We start from the raw sequence: 11,888 nt of genomic DNA on the forward strand, positions 1-11,888 counted from the left end.
TTGTATGCCTCCTCCTTTTTTTTTTTTTTTTTTTTTTTTTTTTTTTTTTTTGGCTATAGGACACATGCACTCGCCAGAAAGACGGAGAGAGACAGAGAGACAGAAAGCAAGAAATCACCCCCGGGGGGATGGCCATGCTGCATTCCTTTCTCCTCCATTCTCCTTTCCAGATCTTGGACATGCATGCACACGCGCCCAGCCTGAGTTTAAGCCGCCGGGTCCGGAACTCAAACTGCAGTCGACTACGTGGGAGTCCAGTGACATAGACATTATGCTAACTGCTGGTCCTCCTCATTCTTTTCTAAAGATCTGTGAAGACTTTTCAAAGATGACCTCTTCCATGAAGTCTTTCCTGATGACCTAGAAGAGATGTAATCTCTTCATTCTATGAACACTTAGGCATTTACTTTGTATTTTTCTCATGATACTCACCTTAGTTTTGACCTAGTATCACAGTATCTGAACATTCATTTTACTCTCTTCACCACACTATACGCTTCTTTAGGGTAAAGACTTTTCTAACTCATCTACCAGATGTACTTAATCCACAAAAGATGCATACATTGGTTAATATAAATGAAGAGGGAAATTAGATTTCTGGGGATATATGCTTGAGAACTGTAAAGTACTTTTGTTACTATCTATACTTGCAAGCAATAAAATTATACTCCCTAAAGATTCACTCCTTTAATAAATGTTAATTAAGCAGTTATTACGTATTGTGCTAGAAGCTGTGAGGATCCAAAAATTAACGAGACAGAGTATTTGTCCTCTAGAGCATTTTGACCAGCAGGAGAAATAAAATATACATAAATAACTTTAATACTGTAATAACTGACATTAAAAGCATGTGAATAATCCTTACCAATTTCAGAAAATGGAGCTAGCTATTTGGAGAAATATGTGCTATAACAAAGCTGCCTGTGGCAGACATGTCACTAACGCTGAAGGGTGTCCTCTGTAGTGAGGTTTAAATGTACATGTTTTTCTGAAAGCCAGTACATAAAGTGCTTCGCACCATTAACATACATATATCTGCAAATTTCTTCTAAGAGAGGGAGATAGAGAAAGACAGGGGCACCCCTACAGATCCCCATGCTGAGAACGCACTCAGCTGGTTGGAAAAACAACCATAGTATCTACGTACAGTAGAATACTACTCAGCAATATAAAGGAACAAAATCACGAATGAATCTCCAAAGCATTAAGCTGAGCAAAGAAAACCAGTGACTGCTAGAGGGTATGGGTGAGCAAAGCCATGGGATAGGGTGAGGACACTGTCATGGTGGTTACACATGTATCTGTCAAAATCATACACCTGGGTACTGCAAAGAGTTCATTGTATTGCATGTGACTTACACCTTAACCTAAACCACAAAGGGAAAAAAAGGATTTCTAAAAAGGAAAAAAATATTTTTTTTAAAACTGAAAGATAAAATGACATAATCATCCTAATACATATTCCTAAATAATTTCATTGCTGAGAAAAAGAAGTCAATGAAAGCAGGATATACATAAAAATTACTTTCTTCTTTAAAACTTAAAGTAAAATACAAATTATCAATTGATTTAAGTAAACTATGATTCAGTGATTACGGCTATAAAAAGGACAGTACAAAATACTAGACTAACTCTAACTCCTCTATGAGGTTGGAGAGGTAACTCGAGATTTCTCCCACCTTGCCCGAGTGTGCACATGCCATCCTTACCCCAACCGAGACTGCCCATGTTCTGTACTAGAGCAAGCTTAGTTGACAATACAGTAACTTATGAACATCTATGACATCTGTACCCAAGTTCCCTTCACACTGGACTCTCTGTAAGCGGTGGCTTTGTACAGATTGGTGCCTGTACTGCCTCATATGTCTGGTTCAACTGCATTCTTTGAAAATCTTTTTTCCCAGAGAATGCAACATAAAAAGTAATTCTTAGAAGTCTAACTACCTGACAACCCCCAAAATGTAATTCATTCTACTGTTATTCATAGAATTCAATTTTTCTAACGATCTTAACATAGTATAGGTTGAAGGTTAATAAGAAGTGTACCATACCTCCAGAAAAAAATTAACCAAGTAAGGGTCCTGTTTCAGCTTGGCACACACGATACACAGAAACTGAATCTCTTCGTTTTCTGTTGGTGTGGCAAGGACTTCACCACAGAGTCGAATTAATTTCTGTCAAAAAAATTTCTATTTTAACTTTTAAACTTAATTATTTTTTATGAGTGTATAAACAACCATTCATTTACCTTAAGGATAATTAAGTTGTAAAATAATACAAATATCTTGCATTAATCAGAACACTAACAACATTTATAATCACTTTTATCAAAATAAATTTATTAATAGTCAACTTCAAGCTCATGAACCTTAAAAATATTAAAGTAGATAAATTCTCCTTGAAATATCATGAAGGTAAAGTAAAATTTATAAAATTTAAAAAGAGAACTATAAAGATGTGAAGTGCACTTTATATTATGTATAAAGAAAGGTCAAGAATTTGCTAGTTTGCATGTTATTTAAAAACAGATTTCCTTTGGGGACCAGCAGTTAGTGTAATGGCTATGTCACTGGACTCCCACGTAGTCGACTACAGTTCGAGTCCCGGACCCAGTGGCTTAAACTAACGCCAAGTGCATGTGTGTGCATGCCCAAGATCCCAAGAGGAGAATGCAAGAGAAGGGATTGCGGCATAGCCATCCCCTCTGGGGGGTGATATTTCGCTTTCTATCTCTCTGTCTCTCTCTCTCTGTCTGTCTGGCAAGTGCGCGCACCCTATAGCAAAAACCTCTCTCTCAAAAAAAAAAAAACTTCCTTTGTTATTTCTATTCTTGGGGAAAAAATCATATAAAATAATTTCTATACTAGTAGAAATCAAACAAGATAAGTTTACAGAAGGGAAACAGAGTACCTGCACTGGCCTGTGCACATTGATGTGCGGAAGCAGTGGCTGCCGGATTCTTCCCAGAAGTTTAGTGTAGAACACCAAAACCTGCTGCTTCATTCCTGGAGGACACTGGGTACAGGAAAAAAAGGAAAGCAAATAAGAAAGAACAGACAAGACAAACACACTTACTCAAAAGCATAAAAAAGAAGAGAGACCATGTACGTGATTGTATTCCATCCTCAAAAGACAATGTAATCGGCCAGCTAATGACTTTGTCAAAATAGAATTTTCAACCAAATATTAATGACTGGTATTCTAGAAATAAAAGTACACATAAGACCATACGCTAGCCTAGAAGACCACAGGCTCAAGTAATTACAAAGACCACAGTGATACTAGGTTGTTGAGATTAGAGTCTGGTTCAGGCTGTTATATTCTAAATTCTAAGGTAATGTGAAACTGTAATAGCTTACTTCCAGCCAGAATCTAATGATTTTGAGCATGTGGACTTGAGTTTTATTTTACAATGGAATTCTAAGCAGCATAAGTAGCAATAGTTGTTTAGTGCATTTGGGAGTTTTGCACTCACGCTCTCTCTCTCTCTTGCTCTGTATGTATGTATATGTATGTGTTTGTGTATGTATATATACATACATATATATACACATACATACGTACATATATATACACATACATATGTATATACACATACATATATATATATATATATATATGAGCATTAAATTTGTATGGGCTACACAATTTTCTTTTTTCTATTATCTTAATCTAAATCTTGCCAAGATCATTTTATACCTCTACAACTGAGTACTTGATAGTTTCTTTATCTTTAAGACATTAATGCATGTATTAACATCCCCAAAATGTTATTAGGAACTTACGTCAGCCTTTCCTAAGGTATATAATGTTTCTAAGATCTTGTGATGGAGCAAATATTCCATACACGGCCCCGTCTCTCCAGATTCTCGCTCGTTTTCTTCTTGAACCAATATATCTAACATCTGTTCCAGATGGGATGGGATGTTTGTATCAGTCACTGGGGCCTTATCATCTAGACAATAAACAAATATTTGAACATTGTAAACTGCGTACTTGTACCTAAAATATTCTTTAAATGAGTACCCTTGTTTCTATTCAAACTGAGAAAATTCTGAACTATACACTTAAGGTTTATGCACATCATATAATTATCTTTACTAGATTCAGATGATGCTTTTACATATTTTTATTCAAAAGCTGAAATGATATTCTGAAATATATCCTATAAGGTACTATTAATTAACAACACTTTAGATTTAGAAAAAAGTTTGTCAGAGTACATGTGTGCTCACTGGAGAGACAGAAACAGAGAGAGACTCTGACAAAGCACTCCCATAGGGGATGTCATGCTGCAATTCTTTCTCCTCCAATTCTCCTTCCTTTCAAGATTCTGGGCACACATATATATGCATCAGGTGGGTTTTTCAAGCCACCAAATCTGGACTCAAAATGCACAGTTGGTCAGGTGGGATCCAGCAGCCGTACACCATGCCACTGGCTGGCCCAAAATTTAGAAATAAGAGCCATTTATGCAGGAAATAGGAACATGATAAGGAAAAATACACACAACATCAACCGTTTAGATGTAATTAAATTTTTTTTCACTTAGTTACTTCAGAAGAACTGAATTTTAAGTCTGTTTGTACAGAGACAGGTTGGCTTTGAACATAAAACTGAATAACCTAGATGTGTGAGGTAGACAGATGCTGTTTTCAACTGCTACTACTTTGCTTTATAACACTGGGACGTCAGTTGTTTCAAGTTCCTAATATATTTCCATCTATAAAACTATGAGGAGCCAGGGCCAGCAAGCAGGGTGGTGGTTAAGGCACTGGGCACCCACATGGCCAAGTGCAGCTTAGAGCCCCGGACCCAGCAGATTGAAAATCATGCCAAGTGCATGTGCACGTGTGCCCCAAATCCCACGAGAATGGAGGAGAAGGGATTGTGGTCTGGCCACCTCCTCCCTACCAGGAAGAGGGTAGTTTCTCACTTTTCATCTCACTGTCTCTCTCTGCCTCTTTCTGGGAAATGTACACACCCTATGGCAAAAACTTAAAAAAAAGGAACCAAAGGAAAAACCCTCCAATAAAATCTCTGACATCTCTCATTATCATATAACTATTCCTGAAGTCTGTTTTTTAAAGCTGTGTCTTGGGAGAATTGTTATTAAATATTGACTTTTTAAAATAAAAAATTGGTATTTTTAACATCACAGTTGTACTACAAAAACCCCACATGGTTTTAACTACCTATCCTTATTATACAAATGCTAAATTACTCTTAATAAAATGTAAGGTTTTATAGAGCATTTAAATATAAAATATATTTGGAAATGCCAAGTTCTTATATCTCTACTATTATTTATTTAGTACTTCTATGGCCTGTACAACACAAGCCTGGTATGCTATTTATCGATAAGTTGTGTTATGCACATTTTTGTATACACATAGTAAACCATAATATTAAGCCTTGTGAAAAAAATGATGAAAAGGAAGGGTCACTCTTGTTTTCCAGGAGGATGTATGCATCTAATTTGATACAGATGGGGCAGTTGTTAAAAGATAGGCCCTGAATTTAGACAACTTTGATTTAAATCTGGCTCTGTCACTTTGAACTGGATGACCTGGCATGAATTATTGATATTTAAGCCTCAGTCAGCGATATCTATAAATTGAATAAGCACCAGTAATCGCTGATGTATGATTTAAATGAAATACATGTAAAGTCTAGCAGTGCCTTAGCACATACTAAGAATTCAAGGAAAGTTAACTTATTTTTTTCTCCTTTCAAATTCTCCTAAAATTACTACCCTAGTACGTGAAGAAGATCATTTAGAGCCATCCCTATAGCCTAGTGGTTAAGGGAGCCAGATACTACAAGGTCAACCATAGTTCGAATCCTGGCTCTGAAAGCTTGAAAACCATGCTGGGTGCTTATGTGTGTGTATGTCTAAAATCCAGACAGGATAGGGAAATGGAGGAAAAAGGGACTGTGGTGTGACCACGCCTTGGTGTTTTCTTCTTCTCGGTCTCTGGTAAGCAGATGTACCCTCTAGTAATTAAAGAAAAAAGGTAATTTATAAATTTACTTGTAATTTACTTTTTAAAAATATTTTCCCCTTATAATTGCAGACTTTATAGTTACAGTTCTACACAAAACTTTTCAAAGTTTTCCCACTCCGGAGTAAAAGCCAAAGCCCTTACAATAGTTTACAAGGCCTCAGGTGCATTTGGACCACCACCCATCCCACACCTCCACTTCTGATTTCACCTCCTACCCCTATTCGCTTTGCTTTAGGCACATTGCATTTGCAATTCCTGAGATAAGTCCAGTAGGTTGCTCGCTCTAGCTCCAGGGTTTGTGCACTCTTTGCTCATGGATATCTACCAGGCTTGCTCCTCTCTTCTTCAGATTTCAGCTCAGAAGTCACTTTGGACAAGGAGGGCTCTTCTAATCTAAAATAGCCAACTGCCCACATTTCTACCCACCTTAGCCAGCTTCATTCTTCCCTTCATACTTATTATCTGACACACTATATATATGTCTATTTATTATTTTTCTCCCCCAACCAATATATAATTTCTATTAGAATAGGGATTTGCCTAATTATCTCCCCGTGTCTAGAACAACGGCTGACATACAGTAGATGCTCAACAGATACATTTTTAAATGAATGAGTGAATCTTGAAGATGAATTAGAGATAAATTATTTATTAACTGAAATAGGAAATAACTGAAAACTTTTTTGAAATATATTTTAGTGCTTCACAAATTTTTCTCTTTAATTAATATCAGCATTGCTCCTTACCTGAAGTCTCTATGTAGTAATGGGTAATAGCCTTCCAGTGATAAACAAAATCTTCTTGTAAAGGAAGTGAAGGTGCAAGCTGCACAAACATATACACAAAAATACACAATGATTAAGAAAATGGCATAAAATATTTCTCACAAAGTATAAATCTATTATTTGTCAATTATGATGCAAAAATGACTTAAAAAGGGACTAGCAATTGGTGTAAAGAATATGTGTCGCTAGACTCCCATGTAGCCGACCATGGTTTGAGTCCCGGATCCAGTGCTAAATTTACACTGGACTTGTATGCGTGCATACCTAAAAAAAATCCCGAGAGAAGAATGGAGAAGGGATTTTAAAAAAAATCCCGAGAGAAGGATGGAGGAGAAGGGATTGCAGCATGGTCATCCCCCTTGGGGGATGATTTCTCACTTTCTATCTCTCTGTCTTTCTGGCAAGCACATGCGCCCTATAGCAAAAACCTCTCAAAAAAAAAAAAAAAAAAAAGAAAGACTTAAAAAAATAAAACGAGGGCTGGCAGGTGACATAGTGGTTGGGGTGCTGGAATCCCACATGGCTGACTGTGGTTCGAGTCCTGGACCTGGCAGCTTTCTCTCGCTCTCTCTGGTCGAATTAAAAAATAAGTAAAATTAAATAAATCTTAATATATATAAAAATGTGAGCTTTAATTTGCTTCTGTATCTTGCTTCCATATGCTAATTTGCTTCTAGATATTTGCTTCTATTTTGTTATCTATCAAAGAGAAACAAAATGAGTTGAATCCACGAAAGCAAATTTACTAACAGGAAAAAACATTTATCAATATTATTATTAAGTTATACTATTGATCTTTTCCCTCCTCCTCTTTAACTAGTAAGTACAAAAAGCTTCAAAAGTAACTATGTTGAGGCCAGCAGATGGCATATTGGTTATGTCACTGGACTCCCATGTAGTTGACCACTGTTCAAGTCCCAGACCCGGTGGCTTAAAACTCATGCTGAAGGGCCAGTAAATGGTATAATGGTTACATTGCTGGACTCCCAAGTAGTTGACCACAGTTCAAGGCCTAGACCTGGCAGCTTGAAACTCATGCCAGGCACATGTGCGTGTGCCCAAGATCTTGAGAGGAGAATGGGGGAGAAGAGATTGTAATGTGGCCATCTCCCAAGGGTGATTTCTCACTTTCTGTCTATCTGTCTCTCTCTGTCTCTCCAGGGAGCACGCATGCCCTATAGCAAAAATTTCACTCTAACCAAAACAACAACAACAACAACAAAAACTCATGCCAGGCACATATGCATGACTGTCCAAGATTCCAAGAGAATAATGGAGAAGGGATTGCAACGCAGCCATCCCTCCCCGCGGAGAGTGATTTCTTGTTTTCTGTATCTGTCTCTCTCTGTCTCTCCAGAGAGTGCTTGCACCCTATAGAAAAAAAAAGTCTCATAAAAAATTTAACTATGTTAAGTGAAAACATGCCAATATTCTATTACTGAGGTATCAGTGAAATTAAATTGCTGATAACCAATAATCTTTGTACCTAGGACTTTGAAATACAAATAGTAAAAACCTTCTATATAATTCATTACACATCACCACTACTAATACATATACCTAAGTCAACTTTGTAATCAAATTAAAATTATTTCCTATATTCATTGATAGATTAAAACTTGTCATTTTTCAACTTGGATCAGATAAACTTTTTTTGTTAGTAAAATACCTACATGAATAGACATTACCAAATAACTATACAAACAGATATTACCAATTCTTTATTTGCATTTAATAAACTAATCAATTTTTCAGTTTGCTATAGGGTGTGTACACACACCAGATAGAGAGAGAGAGAGAGAGAGGGATCACCCCCCCCCAATGGGGGATGGTCACAATCCCTTCTCTTCCATTCTCCTCTCAAGGCACACCCACATATGCACCTGGCAATTTTTTTCAAGCCACAAGGTCTGGAACTAGAATCACACAGCTAACCATGTAAGATCCAGGTGCCTTAAACATAGTATCAATGCCTGGTCTGACACTACTAATTTAAATTCCACAAAGTCAAAAATGTTTTATGCTCTAGCTTTGAAATATACTTCTGAAGTTTTGAAACCAAAATTATACCCCTTCTGCAATCTTACAGCATGCCTACAAGTATTTCAAATGTGTTTTAAATGGATAAAAATAGATGTGAGACCTATCCTCTGTGGTGCAGTCTAGTACTGTGCAGGACTGCTGTGCTGGAAGTCACATGGCTGACTATAGTTTGGATCCCCTGTTCCTTTGACCTGAAATAGGCCTACAAGTGAATGGGCTTTAAGGGCTGAGGGAAAGTGACTGTGGTGAGAGGGGACCCTGCCAGGTGGTACATTAGATAAACTTCCTACAATATTTTGTTTCTCTTAAAAAAGAGTGAAAGAGAGGGGCCAGCAGGTTGCATAGTGGTTAAGGCACTGGACTCCCACATGGTCAACTGTGGTTCAAGTCCTAGAGCTGGTGGCTTGCTTTCTCATTTTCCTTCTTTCTCTCTCTTTGTCTCTCTCTGGGAAGCACTCATGCTATAGTAGACTTAAAAAATAAAAATAATGAATACAATTAAAAATAAATAATTTTTTTTTAAAAGGGTAAAAGATATTGAGACTATACCTAGTCCTAGGGCCATCAACAAATTCTGGTCAGAAAGTACGGAGGTGATCCAGCTTAATTAAGAACAAAATGGGGACCAGCAGTTAGCGTAATGGCTATGTCACTGAACTTCCATGTAGTTGACTGCCGTTTGAGTCCCGGACCCAGTGACTTAAACTCACGCCGGGCGAATGTGCGTGTGTGCCCAAGATCACGAGAGATGGGATTACAGTGTGGCCATCCACTTGGGGGGTGATTTCTCACTTTGTCTCTCTGTCTCTTTCTGTCTGTCTGACGAGTGCACATGCCCTATAGCAAAAATCTCTCTCACCAAAAAAAAAAAAAAAAAGGTTTCATCATGACCAGCCCCTAAAAGAAAAACCCCCCCCCCCAAAAAAAAAAAAAAAAAGGTTTCATCATAGAAAATCCAAAGGAATCCATGAAAAAACTAGATTTCTGTCCTGGGAACCTAAGATATAACGGAGTAATTTTTCTATTTTCATATACTTCATCTAAAATAGGTGCCCTAAAGAAGGTCGAGTTACTCCAGTACTTCTGCTTATACTGTTTTGACTTCTTGGTGTCCTCAGCAGTGACCTCAAAGTTGGCAACCTTGTCAAAACAATTTCCAAACTATTATGCAAATTAGAAACATTGGCCATAGACATCTTAAGTGTTTCAATCCAGAAGAGGAAATGTATTTACAAGAAAATGGACCTGAAAAATTTTAAATGATCAATTTTTAATGTTAGCTCTTTTCCACTTGCCTAGTCATACCACTCACTCTGAATAGTACCAGACTAAGATAATATAAATATTTACTTCATTTTCAAATAGAATTCCACAAAACCTTAAAAAAAAACAAGCTTTAAGAAACGAGTTAAAATTTTTTGGGGATACTTTACTTCAAGGAGAACATGGCGAGAGAAAACTTATGAAAGATCAAGGAAGAAAATTAAGAAAAAAAATTAAAATGAAATATTAATTTGGGAAAACAGAATCAGAATCATCTTGAAATTATTGAACTTAATAATAATTTGCCAGAGGATGTATGCACTTGAGAGAGAGAGAGAGAGAGAGAGAGAAAGTGAAAAAGCACCACCCCTGTGGGGAATGGTCATGCCACAATCCCCTTCTCCTCCATCTGTCCCTCCTTTCAGGATTTTGGGCACACATGCACATGTGCCCAGCTTGTTTGTCAAGTCACTGGGTTTGGGACTCAAACCACGTGGTACCATGTGGGATCCAGCTACCTTAACTCTTGTGCTACTGGCTAGTCTCCCAAAATCTACTTGTTTTTATCCCTCTTTAATACAGATACAATTTTCCTCCTTTTTTTGAACATAGCTTTTATTTCTTATTTTTTGGAGAGGTTTTTACTACAGGGCACGTGCGCTCGCCAGACAGACAGAGAGAGACAGAAAGCAAGCAATCACCCCCCTCAGCGGGGATGGCCACGCCACAATCCCTTCTCCTCCATTTTCCTCTAGGGATCTTGGGCACGCACGCACACGCGCCCGGCGTGTGTTTAAGCCACCGGGTCCGGAACGCGAACTGCGGTCGACTATGTGGGAGTCCAGTGACATAGCCATTATGCTAACTGCGGGTCCCTGAACATAGCTTTTAGAGATAAGATTTCTGTAATTAAATGTATTAACAAGTAGGATAAGCCCAAATGCAATTTGTTTCAAGAATTATACCTAGCTTTTTAACTGTAAATGTTGAACTTTGTTAAAATTTTCTGAAGGAGATGTCTGCATACGTGAGGAACTGCAGCATCTGTTTACAGATTTCCTAAGTGTGACTAACTGTATTTCCAGGCTTTGTCACTAGAACAGATAGGTCTTACAGAATCTTCCTGCAGGAGTACAGTCAAATTCAAAGCACAATGCTGTTAATTACTTTGTAAATACCACTCTTCCAGGATTGTAAATAAGAAACCCATTTAGGGACCAGCAGTTAGCGTAATGGCTAAGTCGCTGGACTCCCACGTAGTCGACCACGGTTCAAGTCTTGGACCCGGTGGCTTAAACTCACGCCGGGCGTGTGTGCGTGCGTGCCCAAGATCCCGAGAGGAGAATGGAGGAGAAGGGATTGCAGCATGGCCATCACCCCTGGGAGGTGATTTCTCGCTTTCTGTCTCTGTCTCTTTCTGTCTGGCAAACGCACATGCCCTAAAAGAAAAACCCCCCCCAAAAAAAAAAAAAAAAAAAGAAAAAAAAAAAAGAAACCCATTCAAATAGACAACTAACCAGTCCTAAATTGCTAATAGCTTATAGCAATCTAAAACAAACATAAATAAATTTTCTTGGTTATGTAAAACCTCTGGACCTGCTCGTGGTGTGGTGGTAAAAGCAGCCAGATCCCATATGGCTGACTACATGGTTTGACTCCTGACCTGGTGACTTCAAAAACATGCTGGGTTGGGACCAGCACTTGGTGTAATGGCTACACTGCTGGACTCCCATATAGCAACTGCAGTTCGAGTCCCAGACCCAGAGGTTTAAACTCACGCTGGGCACGT

General features: G+C 38.0%; 1 protein-coding gene across 3 annotated transcripts in view; it reads right to left on the minus strand.

The window, feature by feature from the left end:
• The window catches only part of FHIP2A (FHF complex subunit HOOK interacting protein 2A), a 32,485-nt gene extending 25,634 nt beyond the window's left edge, over positions 1 to 6,851 (minus strand). For all 3 annotated transcript variants that reach the window (XR_003547298.1, XM_027766976.1, XM_014582787.2), the window contains exons 1-4: positions 6,755 to 6,851; positions 3,786 to 3,955; positions 2,911 to 3,015; positions 2,052 to 2,174 (exon numbers count right to left, since the gene is read on the minus strand). Coding sequence is in view for 2 of the 3 variants with exons in the window: in XM_027766976.1 (XP_027622777.1) it covers positions 2,052 to 2,174; positions 2,911 to 3,015; positions 3,786 to 3,955; positions 6,755 to 6,845 (489 nt within the window). In the remaining variant the exon portion in view is untranslated. The remainder of the gene's footprint in view (positions 1 to 2,051; positions 2,175 to 2,910; positions 3,016 to 3,785; positions 3,956 to 6,754) is intronic.
• Between the last annotated feature and the right edge of the window lie 5,037 nt (positions 6,852 to 11,888).

This window comes from Tupaia chinensis, unplaced genomic scaffold (genome assembly GCF_000334495.1).
Source record: "Tupaia chinensis unplaced genomic scaffold, TupChi_1.0 Scaffold143797_1, whole genome shotgun sequence".
Taxonomy (NCBI): Eukaryota; Metazoa; Chordata; class Mammalia; order Scandentia; family Tupaiidae; genus Tupaia; species Tupaia belangeri.